Here is a 23,380-nt window from a genome sequence, read left to right as displayed (position 1 = left end):
GCTAATTTCTGTAGCTGAATCAGCTTTACACCTTTCCAGGTGAAAGTGGGTGTGGCTTAGATTGGCATCACTTTTAAAGGAGGGCTATGACATCAGCATTATCAAACTTGACGTGTCACTCTTCCTCTCAAAGATGAAGAGTCGAGTGTAAAAGCATTTAAATCAACAGCTGCTCCGTGTTTCAGGGGTTTAATCACATAACCAGCTGGTGTCGTCACTGTTAGCTGAGCGTAGCTAACGTTAGCTGAGCGTAGCTAACGTTAGCTGAGCGTAGCTAACGTTAGCTACTGTTTGCTAGCTTTACTGTATGACAATTCCACTTTTGTCACTAAGCTAAATGTTGTTATTAAAGCAGCTGAAAGTGTTGGCAAAGTGAAAATATGTCGTTTTCCTGGTTAATTAGCAACATTTTGATAGCCATCCGCTGCATTAGCATGTAGCTAACTGTACACACTTCATGGCAAAGGAAGCTAAAATCATTTAGATGCGTGTAGTTTGTCGTAGAAAAAGGAAGTTTTTACTGTTTCTTGGTCAAATAAACTACAAATCCACACAGGAAGTTGAGCGTAGCATGTTGATTAGATTGCACAGGTTTACAGCCAAGATGCCGCCACAGGAAAGGCAGCTTGTTTGCTCTGCCTCCAGCCTGGATTAGTCTATGCAGTACACACACACACGTGCATGCAGACACTGTAAATTGCTGGCACTAATTGCATTGCGCTGCATGCAAACATGATGCTAAACGACGGAGTAAATCTCGCGTGTTGATTGATAATGTTCAGCTCAGATGTTCCAGTACTCCCAGCACTCACTGGCTCAGCTCATTGCCTCTCTGTCTGTTCTCGCTTTCTAGTCTAGTCCCAGTTCGGCTCTTTCTCACTGAGTTCGTTAAAACCTCCTAGCAGGCCAGGCGGAGAGGGAGGGAGGGCTGTTGTAGGGAGAGCAGTTGATGGATGTGAGTGTGGGAGGAGGAGAATGACTGGTTTCATAGCAGGAGATGGCCCCTTTGGGTAGTTGTTAATTAGAGAACACTCTCCTCTCCAAACCTCAAATGCCAGTATCACAGTATTCACTGGTAATGTGCTCCTGTATGCACTGAGACAGCCGTGCCGCTCCTGCTCCATCCAGGCTCCTCTTCTCTGCACGCCTTGCTCACTGACCTCTTGCTTTCCTGCGTTTGCCAGTAACGGAGCGTCTCTCCTCGCTCATTTTCCTCCTCCTCCTCTAACTCTTTGTGTCTAACTCACCCTCGTAAATTCAAGTGTGCTTAATTGACGAGACGGCTCAAGGTTACAAACAACGGCGCCGACACGGTCGTTCTTCGCTCAGCTTTGGTCCCCTCGCCGTCCACACTCTGTCACACCTGCGGTCTCATCTCTCCCGTTTTTCTCATTTGACTTCTGCTCCTCCTCCTCTCTCCTCCAGCCTCCTGGAGAAATCCCATTAATCTTGTTGCCAGAGTATGTGGGAGATGAAGTCATACATGTGGAGCATCAATAATGTGTGCAAGCACTGACCTCATCACACGCAGCCTGTTATCCTCCATCTGTTGCACACAGCGGTATGCAGAATTACTTTGAATACTTAATTTAGCTCGTCTGAAACTGAACGGATGCCAAAACAAGAAGCAGCGCGTGAAAGTTGTTAAAGGACTTTCAAGGATGTGCGAAACACCGACTAACAAAGTGCACTAGGCGAAGTCTGTGCACACAGAATGAACGGGGGTACAAAGGTTGATCCCTGAGGAACGCCATGATTAAGGGGAGCACAGGCGTGCTGCAAACCTTTGCTTACGTAGCGTGCGTTTCAAACCTACAGCTGCCACTGAGCAGAGCTACAGTCAGACGAGCAGCAGGGGTGAAAAATGACAGCTGCAGTTCCTCCAGTGGCCACTTGGAGGTCGGCTCTAAAAGTGAGTCAGTCTTCATAGACTTCCATGTATAGATTTAAAGTTGTTGTAGTCCCACTGAGTGACAGGTGTAGCTGCTAGCTCTCTGCTAAGCTACACCTCAGCTAACTGGGTCCCTGAACTGGACCAGTGCACCTGTTTGTGCTGTTGGAGCCTTTTAATGACATCATGTGACCAATAATATGGCTGCTGCAAGGTTACTATAGTGACAGACCTTTACAGAAACCTGTGCTTCAGTTTTGGTGAAATTCAAGGATTTTAATTGGATGTTACAGAACACTAATTAGCAGCATTTGTTATTATTCTTATTATTATTGGAGCTAGCTAATAGCATAGCAGTCCAGCCTCCTCCAACATGGTCAGTGATGTCTTTTAAAAAAGCCACATGGCTGTTAGAGCTGAGGATAAAAGAAAGAAACACCTGCTTTGTTGCTCTGCATGGAGATTCGGTTGGATTTGTGATTTTTACGGCAGCTCTGTGTTTACAGGAAGCGTAGCTGGGACAAAAATCTGAAAAGCACCTTTCTTTCCTGCTTTCACAGCTGTAAATTAAAAGGAAATGCATTTCCCATCAGAGAAGAACATCGCAGCACAGTTTCCCTTTTATTTCATCTTGTGATGAAATTTAATTGTAACAACCAGCTGTTACAGAGGGCTCTTTCTAATCGCCCTGCCATTTACCAAGTAACCATTTAATTTGGGTATTTTATAAGAAGAAAACCAAATCAATGCATTAATATTAAAAAAACAATCAATGTGCCCAGCGTCAGGGCAACGAAAACCACATTTGAACTCATTTTCCAGTGAAAAAAGCAAAGTCTCATTTATATTCATTGATCACGTTCAGATTGAAACCAGCTATAAATCAGAAGTGAATCTAAATGGAAACACACGCATTTAAGGTTTATGCATGAAATTTTCTTGAACGTGGAACGACAGAGCTCGCAGGATGTGAGGAAGCACTTCGGGTAGATTTGGATCAAATGGAGCTCCAACCTCTCCTGGCCGCTCGGCGTCCCTGCAGGCGCTCGCGCCGCCTTAATAACAGAAGGAAATACTCAGGAGGGGGAAGCGCCCGCCGTCTGCTTTAACAAATAGCTCTGCTCGGTTAGTTAGACGTCGTGATCCAGACGACTCGACTTGTGTCTCGGCTAAATTGGATGGGCTCCTTTCATTCCTTACCCATAATGCATCTGCTAAATGAAAATGAACCATGGGGGAGGGGGTGTTCGGCAACCAGAGTGGCCATTGATTCCAAGCCATGATTGGACAGTGTGTGTTTGTGTGCCACAGAGAGCTGTGGAAGAAGAAGAAAGGCGGCGTGTGAACACACCCCGCTGTGTGTGTGTGTGTGTGTGTAGGTGTGTGTGTGTGTGTAGGTGTGTGTGTGTGTGTGTGTGTGTGTGTGTGTGCGCGCACTTTCACGAGTCAGGTTTTTAGATCAGCTGTGGACACTCTTTGTTTTCACCGCCTGCTTCACTCTGTCGTCACCCGGAGCTTTTCCAGCAGCTTTCCAAAGAACCATCTGCAGAATTAAATGGAAACCTCACCAGCAGGGGGCAGCGCTTTACTAGTGGATATTTCTCTGTAGCTGCCCCCAGCCTGCCTGTAAATACGAATGTGTTAGGATACAGTGACTCACCGTCTGGTTGTTTCAGATCTCAGGAGTCACAGACTCTGAGACATAAAGTCACATTTTAAAAGTTTTCAAACTAATTTAAACTCATACGTTTAAAATTGGGACTTCCGGGCACCTGTTGGCAACTTTCTGCCAATCTGTAGTCCAGCAGGACCCAAACATCCTCAGCTGATCGAAGGCGAGGCTGCCTAGTGGAGCAAGGTGGCCTCATCCATTTTTATATGGTAGCACCTCTGCAGACTATCGAGTATTAAATAACAAGCAGCCGGAATAAACCACCAACACTCTCAACTAAAACTCTTCACACTGGGACTCTTAGGAGTCGAAGGTTCAGGTGTGATACCTGATGTGTGCAGTAGTGGTTTCCTAGCAGCAGCTGAGACGATGTGATGAAGGATTTGATGCTTTTTGCAGCTGAACGTGAAGAAACGTTTAAAGTCGTTGAGTTTTTTCTTCATGTCTTAAGTTAAAGATGGGCTGTTGCTTCTCGCTATGAAATGGATTCCAGGAGTACCTGAGTGGTTTGCAAAACCAGCTCACTACAGCAGAGAGTGCAGGAAAGCCCACAGTAACTATTGGCTCCTGTGGTGATGGTCAGACACTGCAAACCTGCGGTGAAGGTAAACGATGGCTGCTCGGAGGAATCAGAATCATCTGTGTTTGTTGTGTTATTGCTCAGTTCGGCTTTCCTCTGATCACTCCCACAAAACTAACAACAGGACCGAAAAGGCTTTGAGTTTGTCGGTGTCCAGACTTTAGTCTGCTCGTCTACTTCCTGTCCCTTTCACACATTTATTTCTTTAAAGCAGAATTTTTGAGCAGTTTTAGAATATTTCAGAAATTGTAGCCAAAAATGTTTCAAATCACTGGACCAGCCAGCTTTGATGCTTCATTTTGCATGACCTATTTAATCCAAATATGAGAGGTCTATTTGTTAACCCTTTAAAACCAGTCAGAGTGGGCACGCTCTGTTTTGCGTAACTATTTTTAAATCCCGGTAGCTCTGCAACCACGTGAGCTAGCGCAATAATTTTTTTGCATATGAAACCGGAGGAGTTGTACTTACATCTTATGCCATCAGCTTGTCCTCGGTCACAGTTTCCTTCCACATATAACTTTGCAAAAACTGCATAAAAAGCACTTGCAGCAACAAAAACATAATATTCCAGAAACACGCTTTGCCGATCCGATCAGCTGTTTATAACACTTCCTATGTTAGAATAGACGTCAGCACAAACTATCGCATGTCCTCCATGACCTGCCCGAAACCGGAAATGACGTCATTTTTGCGGAAATGTAGTTTTTTACCATCAGGGCCTCATGAGCCTATACTGGTGTTTTTAAAAGTTATGTTTGACTTTCTGACTTTCTGTGTGGTTTCTGGGATGCTTAGGACTCATATTGCACTGCTGGAAATAGTTTATTTTGATGCATATGCTGCTTTTTTGCAAATTTGCATTATAATATTTATTTTCGTTTTTCCTGCAGTGTATAAAAATTGGTGTATTTCAAAAATAAAACTATGAAGACACTCAAAATAAATTTCCTGTGGTGGGAAACTATTTTGTGCAACTTTTTTGTATTTACAGTTTTGAGGGATAAGCCTCTTAAATTTCTCTAACTAGAAATATATGTTAAAAAAACAAAAACGATTTTCAATTTTTTTGTAGTTTATTGCACTTTTTTGCAATTTATGTAATTACTATGCACTTAATGCAGACATATTATTAAAATTTAGGCTGTAATGGTTGTATTGATGTATAGCAACTTGAAATGCTCCCAAAAATGGCTCCACAGCATGTAAAAATATAATATGAGCTCTGGAGGACTTGGTTCTATGGTCGGTCTTAAAGGGTTAATAAGCCTAAAATATTGATGTGGATTAACCGGAGGATTCTGGCTCCAGGCAGACGAGAGCGAATCACCAGAGACCATCTCCACTGAGCAGCATCGGCACCGCTGCTTCCCCGGCTGCTGACGAGAGCGTTAGCATTACAGCCAAGAGTTATTTTAGCCTATTGTCAAGAATTAGCACGTGAAACTGGAGATCTAATCGTGATGTTAAAGTTTATTTTCTATAAAATACTAATATAAGTACACTTCATGTTATATAGATGCGTCAGTGTAGCTATAAATGTCCTCACTGTGGAGGTGAGCGCAGTGACTAATTCTGTGATGTCACAGGAAACTGTATAACGGCGCTCTCTCTTGGTTGTAGATGCCGCTCGCTGCTTTTATCCAAGCTGTGAAATACGGTTGGCGTGCAGACGTCCTCGCTGCCCGGTGCTTCTTAAAATGCTCGACACGCTGCCAGAAGGCGCCGCTAATCTCTGAACGCTCTGAACGCCCGCACGTGTGTTTATCTCCTTCCCCACTTTTCCTCTCACCCCGCGTAACGAGGCGGCGTTTTGATGAGTCGACATAATTTGGTACCCGAGTGCTAATTGGAAAGAAAGCGAACGACGACAGCTTCTCATCAGCTTCCAGCCGCAGAGAAAAGAAGGAGGACGGGAAGCTGACGGGTGCACGGGTCCCCAACACTGATGAAAGGACCTGATGTTTCGCTCATCATCAGAACACTTTTGATCAGACTGAGCTTGGAGCTGATTATTAGACGTCTGTGCTGCTGGACCTGTTTGGTGGACACTGTGTATCTGAGTGACTTTGTCAGGTGTTTCGATCACATGTGGGCCGACAGGTTTGGAGTATCATGATGAAAACTGCTCAGATATGAGTGACAGCGTCCTGTGAGGGGCTTTGAAGAAGATTTAGACGATAGCTCTAGACGAGGGTCCAGAGTGTCAGCGGTCTGTTGGTTCGTTAGCTTGCGTCGAGGTCGTTCTCTGGTCTGTTTGAAGCGGCGCAGATGAGAAGGAACGCCTTAAAGGCTGATGGCGATGAATCTCAGCTGGGTGCAGGGTGGAGTACCCACTCTGGGAGAGGAATCGCGTCCCGAGTGATGGAGGTGAAGTATGTTCAGGTCTTGTTCTCAAGTGACGGCAGAGATGGATGCCACGCTGGCCTGTTTCAGTAACCAGAGAGGCGGAGCCAGAGACCAGAGGACAGATCCAGGACATGAATCTGGAGGAGGTGACTGGGGAGAGCGAGGTGTGGACATCTCTGCGCCATGTCCTGGGTGGGTAGCAGAAAGCAGATTAATGGATGGATCCGAAACCATGTTTATGTCTCAGCTGTGTCCTCGTCCTGCAGTCTTTCCGTCATCCAGGAAGCATCCGTCTCCGTCCTCTCATCCTCCCAGTGTCCCGTCTGCTGTGAGCTGCAGGCAGGCGATGTGCTCACTCACCCGTGATGGATAAGCTGCTTCAGTATCAGGGCCGACGGGGGTTAAAGTGTGTCAGAGTGGCGAGGAAACGGCGACCTCGTGCACCTCGCACAAAAAGACACGCAGCATCATCAGAGAGGGTTTCTTCTCCACGCCTGAATATTCCTGCACGTTTGCAGCGACGTCAGCGCGCCTCTTGTCTGCTCTCAGCTCGGTTTCTTTCCCGCCGTCGCCCTTCACGGATGCACTCGTTCACCCTGATGCAGCGTCTGACTCACGAGCACTCGCACACTTACTCGCTGGGCGCTGTCAGCCTGGGGAGGGAGCTTCCTACCGTAATAGCTGACTGCATGAGAGTGTGATGAATTGAGCGGGCCGCGGCAGCTGAAGCTACTGTGGTGATGAAATGTGTGCACTTTATCATTTCCTGCAAAATGAGGAAGGAGAGCAGGAAAGGAAAGAGGAAAGGGGGATCTCCCTCGGGGGGAGGAGGAGAGCAGGTCAGGAAGGAGGAAGGAGGGACGTTATGATCCGGTCGTGACGTCTTATTCTTTATCGGTCCTTCATAAAAGCTCGTTGCCTTAACTGTAGTCGGTGTGCTGTGACTGTGATCTGATTAGAAAAGGAGCCGCATGCCCGGCAGGGCGGCGCAGGAACCAGCGCCATCAATCAAAGCTCCAAAAAGAGCGGAGACCCCGAGCGAATCCCACCGTCACGCTGTCCGTGTGTGAGCGTCTAAGCAACGTCGACCCCTGTCTGCAGAGGAGCGTACTGCAGCGCGGTCACAAGCGGGACTCTGAGCTGATGTCACTCTCCTGCAATCGTCAGCTGCTCCTTTTTGAAGTCCGGCAGCCTTCATAACAAATGAAGTTTTAATGGAGCCTTAGTTGGATCGCCGCTCTTCTTCTTTGTTTGCTTTTTGATGCGTCGAAATGCCCTGAAAGAAAACCGCAAACATGTTTCTCTCCTGTGATGCAAAAGCCTGATATCAAAGCAAAGGCTTTGTCTTTGGAGCTTTTATGTCTCCAACACATCATCTTTACAACTACACACGTTTTTCACACACAGGCAACGGCTTAACTCCTCCAAACATCAGACTGATGCCTCTGCTCTGGTTTCCAGTCTGTGTGCTAACGATGCTAAATGATGATTGCTGAGGTAGAATATTAACCCTTTAAGACCGACCATAGAACCAAGTCCGCCAGAGCTTATATTATATGTTTACATGCTGTGGAGCCATTTTTGGGAGCATTTCAAGTTGCTATACATCAATACAACCATTACAGCCCAGATTTTAATAATATGTCTGCATTAAGTGCATAGTAACTGCATAAATTGCAAAAAAGTGCAATTAAGTACAAAAAAATTGAAAATCGTTTTTGTTTTTTTAACATATATTTCTAGTTAGAGAAATTTAAGAGGCTTATCCCTCAAAACTGTAAATACAAAAAAGTTGCACAAAATAGTTTCCCACCACAGGAAATTTATTTTGAGTGTCTTCATAGTTTTATTTTTGAAATACACCAATTTTTATACACTGCAGGAAAAACGAAAATAAATATTATAATGCAAATTTGCAAAAAAGCAGCATATGCATCAAAATAAACTATTTCCAGCAGTGCAATATGAGTCCTAAGCATCCCAGAAACCACACAGAAAGTCATAAAGTCAAACATAACTTTTAAAAACACCAGTATAGGCTCATGAGGCCCTGATGGTAAAAAACTACATTTCCGTGAAAATGACGTCACTTCCGGTTTTGGGCAGGTCATGGAGGACATGCAATAGTTCGCGCTGATGGACGTAGGAAGTGTTACAAACAGCTGATCGGATCGGCAAAGCGTGTTTCTGGAATATTATGTTTTTGTTGCTGCAAGTGCTTTTTATGCAGTTTTTGCAAAGCTGTATGTGGAAGGAAACTGTGACCTAGGACAAGCTGATGGCATAAGATGTAAGTACAACTCCTCCGGTTTCATATGCAAAAACAATTATTGTGCTAGCTCACGTGGTTGCAGAGCTACCGGGATTTAAAAATAGTTACGCAAAACAGAGCGTGCTGCTCCGACCGGCTTTAAAGGGTTAAAGAAAATCTCATTTTTCTTCATCTGACAGGAAAGTTTTTGCACTACAGCTCAGCTCAGAGTCATGAAGAACAGAAGAGTCCACCTGAGGAGCCCTGATGCTGTAGATCGTGGCGGTTTGAGCGCCGGCAGGGCTGACGTCACTTTTATGCCACATCTGCGAGCACCAACTGTCTGCCATCTATAATCCAGTTTTGAGATCCTTTCCTGACGCCTTAACGCCCACTCACATCATGGGCCAATCACATGATAGGGTGGGGCTAGGTCTGACGATGGGTTCACCTGAAACCTTGGCTGATTGTGACCCACAATCCCCTGTTTTCACACCTTGCTTCATGTGATTAGAGGATCAATAGGAGGCCCATGACCCTCTTGGGGGGACACTTAGAGCTGAAGAAGCTTCCCGGACGAAACGTCTTCTAGAAACTTAAAGGAGTCCAGACGCTTTTCTTTCCGAGCTCCTTAGACTACGATGACCTGGATGACTGAGAACCTTCACAGACATCTTCAAGCATTAACAGCTCATTCTGCTGATATAAGAACAATACTGTTTGTCCCTGACACAGTGGGGGTGTCCACCTCAGAGGCTCGCTGTGAGTTCAAACACCTTCAGCTGAGCTAACGTGAGCATTCAGGAGTCTAAGTGTTTAAATGTGCGAGCGGTCTTTAGGACAGTAATCTCAGTCGTTCACTACTCCCTAAAAACTGGCCACACGGTGGCGTACTCTGCATCACAAACCACCCGGTGGAGCCCACGCCTCCTCCGGCTTCATGTATAAGTGTATCGAGCTCTGGCCTCGTAGCCGAGCCTCTCTCTGAGTGAGATATATTTCCACCGTGTGGAATTTCTCGGCCGACCAAAGCTTCCTGCCCTCCTCTCCGTCTGTTTTCCCCTTTTTTCTGAGACATATTTTATTCCCTCTTCTCTTACTTGGCGTTTTTTCCCGCAGATCTTGCATTTTTATCGAGTGGATTTGCATGGCCGTGGGCAGCGATTTGTTCTATCTGTCGGGGCTCACGGTTGGTAATCGTATAACTATCAGCTTAAATGGAGAACCCGTCCTCTGCGGACCATAACGTTGACAAATCACTCTGTTATTATGCGCCTGCTGTATTTGAGCCACGGTGGAGGCATCGTATAGGCCGCGGTGATGCTGTCATCGATCATCGCGCCCCTCACAGCCCTCTCTGTGAATACCAATAGGCTTTGACCTTGGCTTGTGTCTGGCGGGGAAGAGATGCTGCAAGATTATCAGATTATTGCTGGATAAGGCACGAACTCGTGCGATTGGTCAGTTTTCGGGCTCCCAACAGGGGGCTGCTTAAGAGGCAGCGTTACCCCTGGTGATGGGGCTCGTTGGGAATAGTTGTGGGCGATGACGTGTTGGTGTAACCCAGGAGGCCTCACATCCAACGTGCTGGTTCACGCCACGTTAATGACATCCTTCTTTTATTGAGGTCAGCGGGGTTAAAAGGTCGGGCTCTGTTCCCTCAGAGGAACTGAATCACAGGCTGAGCTCATCTCCAGATTAAAATGATTCTGCATTTAAGCCTAAATCACAAAGAGTTGAAGGTGAAGGCTACAAGGCCGAGCAGCTCGATGTTCCTGTGACGACCCCTGACCTCTGACCCTAACCTGCACGATCCAGGTCATGATTTCTGAGCTCGCTGCTGATGCTTTGAGCGCTGAATCGCTCTGCAGAGCGTGTTGAGGGGTTTTTAAGATGAACCTCAGGCTGAAACACTGACCTCGAGTCTCATATTTCATTCACTCCTCGCCTGTCTGCTGCTTCTACCATCTATTATTAGATGGTAAAGTTACAGGACAAAATCAAACATTAGATGGTGTCAACTTGGAAAAAATGATGGAAAATTCATCGACGGATAATAAAAGAAACACTTTTGAGTAAATGATTTTGCTATTTTCCCGATCAGTCACTGAGAAGCGTGCGGTGGAGACGATCAGGAGAAACCAAACTGAATGCTCGAGCCTTCAGCTGCCTGCTCCATCTCTTCTCTGCTCGCCAAGTGTGACGGCGCTCCCGCGTACAAAGCGGTTAATTGATTCCTCCAAACCCATCTGGACAGCTAATGCCCAGAGTGAGCCGCAGTCTTGTTGTGGCCCCGAGAGTAATGAGGGGGTCCTCGGGGGGCTTAGAGTAGGCGGGCTCACGGGCGGGAGGTTGGAGCTGAGGTCTGGATTTGACGAGGCTTAGAGATGACCTCGGCGGGGAGCGAAGCAGCGAGAGGCTAAGGCGATAATCTGGGGAAGTGTTTATTTACTGGTGGTGCAGGGCGGCCTAGCAGGAGGCCAATGAGAATCATTAAGTAGCATCCATTATGCTAATAGTGGTAAACACATCGATTAGCCCTCTATCTGCCTGCCCCACTCATACGCTCTCATTAGGAAATCCGTCGTTTTTCATCCACTAAAAAGTTTCTTTTGTAAACCGAAGCCGCTGAAAATCAAACAGCAGCTTTAGGACGAGACTTACAAGCAGATACCAGGCGCCTGTGACCTCTGACCTCACTGCGCTGGAGCTGCTCCGTGTAATTCCTTTCATAACACGAGGTTGCGGTGCTAAAGATGTAGTATTTGTTTAGCTCCGTTTTCTTTAACGCCAGCCTGTTGTTGAGACTTCAAGGGGAAGAAATCCAATATTCAGCGAATCTTTCACCCTGGACCGAAGCTCTCAGTCAGCTGACCGCGTGCCACACGCCATCTGTTTCGTTTCAGTCGATGCTGAGCGCTCAACGCTCTGGAAATGATAAGAAGTTCTCTGACGTGCTCGCGCTGTCCTGTGACTTCTGGGCGGTGATGTTTTCGTTCTCTCTCTGCTTACCTTTCACGCTGAACGCCGTCATTTATTTCGACTGTCGTGAAAACACCGCCGCTATCGAAACATCCATTTTTAATGATGCACGACTGATCGGCGTGAACATCTGTGCGCTCAATGATCTGTCATCACAGGTAGTTTGTTACAGAGTCTCAAACAAAAGCTCATCAACAACCTCTGAACTCTGTCGCAGGGACCAGATGAGCATTTTCTCCCAGCACTGCTTCCACACATGACCTCTGACCTCCTGCTTCCTCTTCTCACCTCCAGTAGATGTGAGTAGAGAGCTGGCGGGACTCTGGTCACTGGCTAAACTCTGGAGCTTGTGTTTCTGTTCTCCCAGCTTCTCTTGGTGCTCTTCCCCTCGTTTGTGTAACGCTTTACAGATGCCTCCAGATCCAAACCTCGATAAATAAAGCAAAAGTAGCCAGCAGCGCTCCCGCTGGCACGTCCTGGTTCAGCCAAAAAGACTGCAGACGCTCTCTCTTCACAGTAGTTTATGCTGTAATTAACTGCTCTGTGTCAGTATTGCTGTAATGTGCCTGTTGAGCTGCTTCATGCAGGTCTGAAAGCTCACACATGATACAAGCTCACCTTTATTTATGAACAGACGTGCTGTTAGTTACTCTGTTAGGATCTGATGGTGTAAGAGAGCTGTGCAAACGTCTGCAGCTGCACCAGGACTCGCTCACGTTCAGCTTCTCTCCTGATTGGAACTTGTTGTTTAGAGCGTTTCGAGGTTGTATTTGCCTTTCAAACCGTGCACAGCGTGAATAGCTTAACAGGCTCCCAGGGAGCTCGCTAAAGCAAAGTGCTTTTCATTCTGCTGCGGTTTTCCTCGAGGAAAAACCCTCCTTCGCTGGCCCCGTCCTCACCTCCTTGATAAGTTACAACCAGACATTTCCAGGTCTCACACTTGCACCTATTGTGCTGCCACTCGGTGGAGATCGTTTACCGTTAGCTTGTTCAATTAACCCAGCAGGCATGCAGCATGTGGCTGATGGAAAGGTGATCCTTTTACATACTGGGTCGTTTGGATTTGGCCTTTTCAGTACAAAGGGAGACCTGTTAATCTAACCCTGACTCCAAACGGGTTAAAAACATTTAACGTCCAACCCTGCATCAGACATTTACGTTCTCACATGCACCTCTGTTGAGTAACGTCCAGAGAAGTGCAGGGCTGCAGGGCTGCAGAATGATGTAAGACTTGGGAATAAAAATAAAGGTTATTTTAAACCGCTGCAGATTAGGAGGCTAAAAGACGAGCACCGTGCATATGGAAATGTGAACACGGCAGTTAACATTCCCTGGAAATGTAAAACATTCCCTCGCACCCCAACAGAGGATATCGGCATCTTTCAAAGCCGCGACGGAAAATCCTGAGTGAAAAGGGCAAACGTCTTGGCAGATATCCTGGCTCGGTCATTCCGAGGCATACTTTCCACTCAGACCCATCCAGACACTAACTGGTTGGCCACTGGCAGAAGTGATATCCGCTCGCCGTGTTTTAGAGGTCGTGTGTCCCGTGTAGCCCGAGATGGATGGGATGAGATGAGGGGTCAAGTCCTTGCTCACTCTGTGTCCCACTTTGGTGACAATGAAGCATATTCTGGTTGCTAGCACGCAGCGATCTTGGTGGAGATAAAGGCTTTATTCATGTGCTGCGGGCGGGCACAAAGAGGCAGATACAGCTCATCAGATCACAGGGGGCTGGAGGAAGGGATGGAGAGGAGAGGGCGCAGTGACACGAAGAATCAGGAGCTGCTGCTTCAACCAGGCGTTTGTGCCTGATGTGTCCAGCCGGGACCTGAGTGCAGCCGAGATGGTGCTCATTAACCTCGTGCAGTGACGGGCATCGCCTCCACCGCCGGCCACCCTGCTGCTTCTGCCCTCGTCAGTGTAATCAGCCGTGCTACATGACCAGATGAAGCCCCTCATTAATGAAGTGTCACAGGGACCGCCCACGCCACCTGTCCAAGTAAAGGACATCTCAGAGCTTCATTTGTGTGTGCATACATGTAAAGACCACACATGTGCCTACATAACATACTGGGGCCAAAATCTGCACCAGCTCAGCGCCGTATACTGGTCGATACTGGACGATGGTCCAGTGCAGTGACGGTTACGACTTCAAGACTTCCTGAGCTGTAATCAAGGTTGAGCTGTGTGTCTGTGAACACAACGTGTTGTCACATAAGCAAACGTCGTCTCACCTGATGAGTGAAAACGCTGCTTTGAGTCACTGGTTTGGCACCAGTGGGGTTAACACCAGCTCTTGAGCCAAGTTGGTCAAAACTTGGTGAGACTTGGGCTACGTCCACACGTACCCGGGTATTTTTGAAAACACAGATTTTTCTATGCGTTTGCACCTTTCATCCACACGTAAACGCCGTTTTCGGTCACTGAAAACGGAGATTTTTAAAAACTCCGGCCAGGGTGGATATTTTCTAAAACTCAGTTTTTGCATTTACGTGTGGACGAGAAAAACGGAGAAAACGCAGCATCAAAGGTGTGCGCATTTTTTGACGTCACACTGTGCGCCACGGTATTGCTTCGGTGAAATGAATTTCTACAATACTGTTACTGTTAATTGTCTCTGCAGTGTTTAAATGCTTACATATACACACACAGTTACTGTCCCTCCACACATACGACTCGGTTCTGCTTCTATGCCCCAGCTTTGTTTACTTTTTCCCACCGAGGCTTCTAGACTTCTGATTGGCCAACATTTCTACACGGTTAGGAATATAGCGCCACCTGCTGCTTTGGCATGTTCCTAGCAGCGTTTTCCATCATTTCTGCCTTTACGTGTGGACGGGATTATTTTTTAAAATGAAAACGGGAAATCTCCGTTTTCAAAAATACCCGTGTACGTGTGGACGTAGCCTAGGTTTGTAGGTGCCAAAGAGTTTTTATGGACAGAAGAAATCTGCTGGACATTAGCTGCTTACTAGAGAGCCTCACACGAGGTGCCTAAAGCCGTCTCCAACCCCCGAACCACGGACCGGAACCAAACGACTCACGGACCGGTACCGGGCCGCCAGAGTTGATGCTCAGGTGTGAAGTTTATGGTTTTCAGGGATTTTATCGTTAACTCTGTTTCCCCGGGTCTTTTCCCGTGTTGTAGTTGTGTCTTATTTTGAAAGAAATGTTTACAGGTTACCATAGCGACCAGAGAGCATTAAGGGTCAAAGAGGAGGATGTTACTCTCAGTGTTGTTGGTGCATTTCAGGAGGACGCTACTAATAAAGTTACACAATTACACAGTGATTTCATGTTTATATTATAGTTACAGAATACCACAGTTTGTGTCTCGGTCATTTCATTTATTTTGTTGTATTTATCCGCGACACCTTAAAGGCCGGTCCATGAAAATATTGTCTGACATTAAACCGTCGGTGGAGCAAAAAGGTTGGGGAGCGCTGAGCTGCATGATTAAACCTGCAACACAAATTGAAGAAACTTCTTAAAATTCCTTGAAGAGTTTCAAGGAAACTCAAAGTAAAGCACTTACTTACCAACGCTCCAAAAACACTCAAAGCATTGGTTACTGTCTGCTGCAGGCACTGTTAAGTTGTTTATGAAAGAATGAATGCATAAGTTTGTCTTTGTTCAGTCCTACTTTTCATTTATTTAGCTCTTAAAATGCTTTTTACTTTAATAACCCTGAGCGTGGTGAGACCAGGCGCAGGTACAAGTCAGCAGGGTTTCTGTCAGCTGATACTTCAGCAGGTTTTAGTGGATTCGGCTCTTTGCTGCAGCACCATGCAGTAGTTCTACTGCCTGTCTTTGATTTCTAGCTGTACTGTAGCAGGGATGACGTGGCTGAATCTGAGAGCAGACGAGGGTTTTATTTGTCCTCAGGAAAAGTTGGAATTCTAACAAAAGAGAAAAAGAAGCCTGGGAGGAAGGAAGGAAGGAAGGAAAGGAGGGATGATAGGAAGCGTGGATGGACAGGTTTTTATCAGGTTTCTATAAATAGCTCATTCTGCCTTCATCTGACTGTTTTCACCCAATCACCACGCTGCCTCAGTCCAAAAGTCGCTATTGATTAAGGACAGAAGCAGACTCTGCTCGCCGAACCTCGCATACGAATCTGTCGCTGCCGATTTATAGCTCAGGCTTGTCGCATAATCCCATTAGAGTCCTTTAAGCAAGGCATCTTCAACTGATCCTCCTGCTTTGAAAAGTGGGGAGAGGTCTCCTCCTCCTCTGACAGGGAGGATGAGGAGGAGGAGGATGGCGGTGCCGCTTTAGAGTCACATGACTGATTTGTGTCTGTTGCTGGGAGTGCAGGCAGCTGGCCAAAGTCGTCCCTCCCTCTCTCTCCATCCTTCGCTCTGTCTCGCTCTCGCTCGCCCTCGAACACACGCGTTCGTCAGTGCGCTGAAGCAGATTGCATGCGTGCGTCCGTGCATGAGCGCAGCCGCCAGCTTCTGCAGACACACATGTGGTGGCCCGAGCTGCCCCGTCACTAACCATGTCCCTCTTGTGTTGCTTCTCTCTCAGGGACTATGGCTCCAAGCGCAAGTCGGGTAAGTCCAACGTTTTTCTTCATAAAGTTGACTTTAACCTTCCTTCTCTTTCCACTTGTTGCTCCTTGAGATCCACATCCAGGGGGGTGTGGTGGGGGGGTTGTGTCTCATACGAGTCTTAAACAGGACTGCGGATTGTCTGCTGCTCATGTGATGTCAGTGTGTGGTTTGTAAACGAGCCCCGCTCTGTGCTTTGGGCTGGGTTCAAACAGCTGTCGGGCTGTTTCCTTCTGGCTGCAGACTTGCCTCACAGCCCAGGGTGCGGTTCAGAAATATCTAGTAGCTTTTTGGCATGTCAGAATAAAGTCGTTAGAGATCTGATGTGATCAGAACGACTGATTGTTTCCCCGAGTCTTCAGTCGAAGTGGCAGGCAAAGCATTCTGGGTGACACGCGTCTAGTTTGCTTAATGATTCAACATGAAGATGGAGGGATGTGTCTTTGTCAGCACAGGTGCGTCTGAAGGTGCGGAGATCAGCCTGATCATTGGCTGTCACACGTGGTTGTAACAGAGGTTAATAGCATTCAGTAATAAATGTTGTGGCAAAAACAGCAGAAAACAACCATCAACTGTAAAACTGTGACTGTGAACGCTCTTTAGCCTCATTAAGAAGGTATTAGCTGCAGAATAGCTGCTTAACACAGGATTGGTACATGTGAGTCACTCATATATGGGAACCCTGCATGTTTAAGGCTTTAAAGCCGGTCAGAGCAGCACGCTCCGTTTTGCGTAACTATTTTTAAATCCCGGTAGCTCTGCAACCACGTGAGCTAGCGCAACAATTGTTTTTGCATATGAAACCGGAGGAGTTGTACTTACATCTTATGCCATCAGCTTGTCCTCGGTCACAGTTTCCTTCCACATATAACTTTGCAAAAACTGCATAAAAAGCACTTGCAGCAACAAAAACATAATATTCCAGAAACACGCTTTGCCGATCCGATCAGCTGTTCATAACACTTCCTACGTCCATCAGCGTGAACTATCGCATGTCCGCCATGACCTGCCCGAAACCGGAAGTGACGTCATTTTGCGGAAATGTAGTTTTTTACCATCAGGGCCTCATGAGCCTATACTGGTGTTTTTAAAAGTTATGTTTGACTTTATGACTTTCTGTGTGGTTTCTGGGATGCTTAGGACTCATATTGCACTGCTGGAAATAGTTTATTTTGATGCATATGCTGCTTTTTTGCAAATTTGCATTATAATATTTATTTTCGTTTTTCCTGCAGTGTATAAAAATTGGTGTATTTCAAAAATAAAACTATGAAGACACTCAAAATAAATTTCCTGTGGTGGGAAACTATTTTGTGCAACTTTTTTGTATTTACAGTTTTGAGGGATAAGCCTCTTAAATTTCTCTAACTAGAAATATATGTTAAAAAAACAAAAACGATTTTCAATTTTTTTGTAGTTTATTGCACTTTTTTGTAATTTATGTAATTACTATGCACTTAATGCAGACATATTATTAAAATTTAGGCTATAATGGTTGTATTGATGTATAGCAACTTGAAATGCTCCCAAAAATGGCTCCACAGCATGTAAACATATAATATAAGCTCTGGTGGACTTGGTTCTATGGTAGGTCTTAAAGGGTTAAGGCTTGGTAGGCTGTAGAAATGCCTCCTTATGAATTATTGAAGGGAAAATGCAGGAAGTAGGCTGTGGATATGGGAGACTATGGTTCTCTTGGCCTACTTGATGTCTTGATTTTTAAGCAGCTTGAAGGTTGTGATAGGTGGTTTCCTCTGAGAAGAACACTCTGGCGAATGATCGTGAGTTTATTTTTGGCCTGACAGCACAGAGCTGAGAGACGGGTTATTATTCAGTTACGTCCACGTACCTCGCAGTGATTTGATTTCTCGGAGGCTGATTGCTTCTGCGGAAAAGCAGCTTGTGATTTCTCACTGCAGGCTCTGAGGCAGGCGGCTCCTGTAACATCCGTGTCTGCCGACGTAGTCTTTGGGATGTTGCCCGGTTGGACGGCGCCCCACTGACCCACTCGTCTCTGCTGCAGCACGACCTCAAGTATCATGAAGTCAGTCAGTGTTGCAACAGGGTGTCTGAACTTTTACTTTAGATTTCAGAGAGATTACAAAACGTCTGAAACATTTCAGTAAGTGCAAAGTAAAGGAACAGTATCTGTTAACGAAGGCAACACACTTCTTCTGTGGTTTGTTCTGGCACAGACCTGGAAATGGCAGAACCAGATCGAGTCCTTATATACCAAACATGTCAGAGTTTACACGCAGAGGTGGGGAGTTACGCAAAGCTGTCGAGCGTTCAAACGTTCACTATCTGCTGTACGCACAGTCACAGCTGTTAGTCTCGCTGTTCATTCTTCTTCATACTGCAAGTCATCATCGTCTGCTCCGTGCTTCCTTGTTAAGTTTGAGGGGACGGTTCTGTGTAAACGTGACCATTAAAGCTCATCACAGCTAACATCCAGCATGACCTTTAACCTTTCACATCCACACTGCAGGACAGCCTCTTTGTGACTCACGTGTCCTTTGAAATAATTTCACATTATTGATTTAATAATGAAGCTAACTGTTTTAGCGTCCATCGATAGCTCTGTGCCAAAACGTGGCTGCGTCCTCCTGAGGCCGATTACGACGCGATGAAGGCCGTCCCAGTTCAAAGACTCCAAATGCGTCCTCCTTTTCCCCAGATTTGAAGGATGGGTCGGGTGTGTCCTTCGTGGCCCACCATATCCCAGAATTCATAGCGCGGCCCAGCCAATTCCAGTTTCCAACAATGGCAGCTACTCAGTTTAAATATTACTCTTATTAATCTTTCTGGGTCACAAAATAAACTTTTAAGATATTTACAGGCGAGAATGTGGCTGTGTAAACTTCTGTTTATCAAGACATCACATACTTGCAAAATTGGTCCAGTGTTTTCGGAGACGTCTGTTACCCACCAGCTCGATAGCTGACCGGGAGGTCAAGGGTCACTCGAGCCGACGATAACAGCAAACTCCCGGCACATCGGTTTAACTCAGGTTAAACGTAATATATGAGTCACTTAGATCATTTAAAAATGTTATTGTTTGACTTTTTTCAGTGTTTCATTTGTTCCTGAGTAAATCGGTTTGGCTGAGATTAAAGTTACAGTTTTCACACAGCTGATTCAGCAGAAGTGTCACGTGATCGAGAGTTTACTCCAGTGTCCTGTTAGATTTTAGGTAGCAAGGAGCAGATGGCCGAGTTTATTAAACTACACCGAGACAGCGGTGATGTAATTCTGAAGACCGTCCAGTTTCACGGCCCACGTAGACCGCGGAGGCTGAGTCCACAGGAGGATGCAGCCTAGTTGGGACACTGCTAATGTTAGCTTAGTCTAATGTTAGCTTAGTCTAATGTTAGCTTAGTCTAATGTTAGCTTACTGTTAGCATTGTACTCCCGACTGCTAGCTAACAGTTTAACAGCTAGCCATACCTTCAGCTTAACACATTTCATTGATTATTAGCTAACAATATATTCATTGTATTAGTCGATACCTTTGGCTAATTCAACGATTTACTTTTTGAACAGTTGCTTATTTTATTATTATTATTAGTCAAACTCAGACGTGTTCAGCTCAGTTTTTTCTTCTCTGGTTTTTCATGTCTGACTCCTGCAGGCTCTTCGGCTCACTGAATGTCATATTGAACAAATCTCTGACCTGACTGTTCTCCACCAACACCAGGCGTCTGCAGTAACTCCTGTTTTCTGTCGTCTGCACTAATTAGCCTGATTAGGAGACCCTGGCTGTCGCTGTGCTGCGCAGACGACACGGACGATCTGCTGATGCTTTCAGTTTCCCTCCGAACTTCCAACAACACAGGACATAAAGATGAAGAACTAGTCCTTCATTTATTCCACAAACGAGACATGAAGCACAGCTTTGTGTTGGCAAAAGTAAAAATTGGTTTCTTATCATTGTTGTTTAATCGTTTATAAGATGAAAGATGAAAGAGAACAGCTGATCACTGGTGACAGCTGCAGATGCTCGTCTGTGATGGAGGGTTTGTGCGACGTGAGGCTCACAGGAAACCAGTCTGAGTGCTGGTGATTATTCTCCGGCCTTCACATTGTGAAATCATAGGCAGGTTTAGTCTGTTGCCACATTATTGTGTTTGCTGTGCGCAGAGATGATGTTGGTTGCATCTGCCCACAGCCGTCCTCCTGTTAATTTGAAACAAACTGTTGGTGGCGGAGCATCCGTCACTTCCCCCGAAGTCGCAAAAACACAAGATGTTTCAGACGTAAACTGATTGTGCAACTACACAAATTCACAACAGATGAGATGGAAGTTGCGTCGCTTGTTTAGCGCACGATGAAGGTCAGACGCCATAGACGTGATGAACAGTCAGCAGGTGTTGCTGACGCGGTCGTTTGCAGGTCGCTCGGACGTCAGGCGGACACGTGTGAGTTAAACATCGTCAGTTTGAGGGAGCGCGGCTCGTACTCCTCCATGTGTGAGGAGCGGGTGGAGGAGGGGGGCGCAGCTGTGCCGCAGGAGCGTGTTTGTTTACGTGGCGCAAGAGATAAGATTTCAGACGTGACAGCGTGTGTGTGTGTGTGTGTGTGTCTCTGTCTGTGTGTGTGTGTGTTACAAGCAGTACAAAGTCATTTAGCAGTTTTACAGTCAGTGTTGAGCAGTTTGCATGTAAGCTGTCATCTCAGGCTGCTGTTTGCACATCAGGAGCTCCTCTGTCAGCGCACACACACACACACACACACACACACACACACACACACACACACACACACACACACACACACACACACACTTTCATGCTCCATTAGCTGCCACTTTGTAACGATAAAGTTCTTGTTTTTGACTCTTCCTCTAACGTCACTCTGAGCACCTGTTTGAAGCAGTAATGATGTCAGCACAGCGCTGGTGATGATGTCAGCACAGTGCTCAGTTAAAATTGGAGGAGGTGATGTTTGAGATGGAGGCGAGCCGGGCTGGATTGGCTGAAGTGACGGCGCCCTTTGTGGGCAGATGTGATTTGAGCTCCTCGCTGAGATCGGGGGTTTCACTGGAGTTTGACCTTCACGTCTCCTCCTCGTGTTGTTTGCACACAAATGTCGTTCGTCTCTGACGTTTGTGTCGCAGTCAGACTCGCCGTCTCTCCTCGCTAAACGTGGCATCAATACGAGTTAGGTTTTGCCCGCGGTTTGACATCGTTAGTGCCGGCGTCCCCGTCGGCCGCTGTGCTTTTTCACGAGCGCTGAATCGATGCTGGTTTCTGTGATTTGTTACTGGTGCCTTTTGTGTTGGTGACGGGGTGATGGTGTATCTGTGGTAGCGCAGCGTTGGCTGGCTGTGTGATGACTCTCCAGATTAAGGCTGGAGCTTCACTTTGACATTTTTAATGGGGATTAATGGACTTTGCTTATCTGATAAATATTTAAAAGTGCTCACGTACTCCACCCAAATTTAATATTCTACTATAAGTGTCTTTGGCTCCGTCTCCACCCTCAGTGTTCAGCACCAGTTCAGCACCAGTGGGTCCCAGCTGTGTGCAGTTAGGTTCCTGCTCTGTGTCTGACCCCAAAGCTTCGACCTCCTGATTAGATAATGACTCACTGAGACATTAATCGCTGACACATTCTTGTATTCAGCTGTGCTGTGTGTAGCCGTAGCTTTCCTTGTGTTTTCTTCTGATGTTGAAATGCAAACGTTAGCATGCTAAACTGCAGCGGTGCGCATGCCAACCATTGTAGCTGCTAGCATTGTCACATCAATGGCTAACTGACATTAGCACTTAGCACAAGGTACCGCTGTGCAGACTCTCAGAGCTAGCGTCGGTGTTGACGCTACGTGCAGCTTTCAGCAGGTGCTGCTGCTCAGACGTGTTTGGTTGACTGATGGTGAAGAAGCGTGACGATCACGGCAGTTTTGGTGGTTTGCTGATCAGAGAAACTCCTCACACCAGCTGTCGGTGGCACGGTGGTGGAGGGATGATGGTTTGGGCACCGAGCAGTCGCTCAGTAGACGCTGAACACAGAAGTGAAGCCGTCTGTCTGTCAGCTAAAGCCTGAACTGGTTCATGCAACACGGCGGCGATCACAGCACAGCAGCGAAAACACTACTTCCAGATGAACTTTCATTATAAGATTATTTCCTGTGTTTACTCTTGCGGCAGATCATGTTTTCAGTCCATTTTCTCATAAATTGGTTGAAAATCTCTCTGATAGTTACATGGACACTTCAAACATCAGAAGCAAATCAGACGCAGATTTTTGGGGGAATTTAAATGCATCATATTCAGATTTCCAATCAAAGCGTTCATGCTTCCTGTGGTGCTTCATGCACTTATGCTGGATGCCGTAGTCCTTACACTCCTCAGGCAGCGCGTTTATCTTGTTGATGGACTGATTTGTCAACTTTTGTACTTATCATCAACTTGTTGACAGAAACTGGACACAGCTGATAGGCCCAGAGAAAAGGACCTCAGAGACGTCACTTCTGACTCTTAATTGCTGGGTAACGTAGACGTTTGGGGTCAGAAATGCAGGAAAATTACAGAGGAAACGCTGCCGGGTCGGCTGGTGTGTGGCATCATCTTCCAAACCTGAAAAGAATTAAGTGTCCGTGTGCGTGTTTGTTTGAAGGGGGAGAGGGTTAGTGTGGAGGACGCGGGGTGGGGAGCAGAGCTAATATCATTCAGATGTTGCGAGCGGCGGGTGGGGAATAATAACGGTAGACTGTCAGCGTGTAGGATTTGACCCTGGCTGACCTGGGACCAGCCTTGTCCCTCCCTGTGGGGCTAACTTCAATCCCGAGGCTCAGGAGGACGACGAGAGGGGATTTAGCTTTTATTATCTCACGTGAGTCCACGGAGGAGCGCCGCGGCCTCGCGACAGGGACGGCGCCCAGTACAGCCGCGAATCAGAGCGTCCGTTTACCTCAGGGCTGAATTTAAATGTGGACTCTGCTGCGCTTTATTTGATAAAGACCTGCTTTTGATCATCTTTAAACTGCTGTTCGCACAAACCTTTTTTCTGTTTGGCTTCTTGAACGTTTTTGTTCCAGTTTCTCAAAGATATTTAACTCTTCTGGCTTTAAGCTTTTCCCGTCTTACAGACGTCTGAG

At 46.4% G+C, this 23,380-nt stretch overlaps 1 protein-coding gene across 4 annotated transcripts in view; it reads left to right on the top strand.

Annotated features, from left to right (window-relative positions):
- Nucleotides 1-23,380, top strand: part of sh3pxd2aa (SH3 and PX domains 2Aa) — a 102,213-nt gene that overhangs the window by 38,669 nt on the left and 40,164 nt on the right. For all 4 annotated transcript variants that reach the window (XM_087842215.1, XM_087842214.1, XM_087842213.1 and 1 more), the window contains exon 6: nt 16,259-16,284. In XM_087842215.1, coding sequence (XP_087698341.1) covers nt 16,259-16,284 — 26 coding nt within the window. The remainder of the gene's footprint in view (nt 1-16,258; nt 16,285-23,380) is intronic.

The sequence above is a fragment of the Neolamprologus brichardi genome, chromosome 6 (assembly GCF_056152115.1).
Source record: "Neolamprologus brichardi isolate AB-2024 chromosome 6, ASM5615211v1, whole genome shotgun sequence".
Taxonomy (NCBI): Eukaryota; Metazoa; Chordata; class Actinopteri; order Cichliformes; family Cichlidae; genus Neolamprologus; species Neolamprologus brichardi.
Note: the sequence above shows the minus strand (reverse complement) of the source record. Positions and strands in the feature narration are given on the sequence as shown.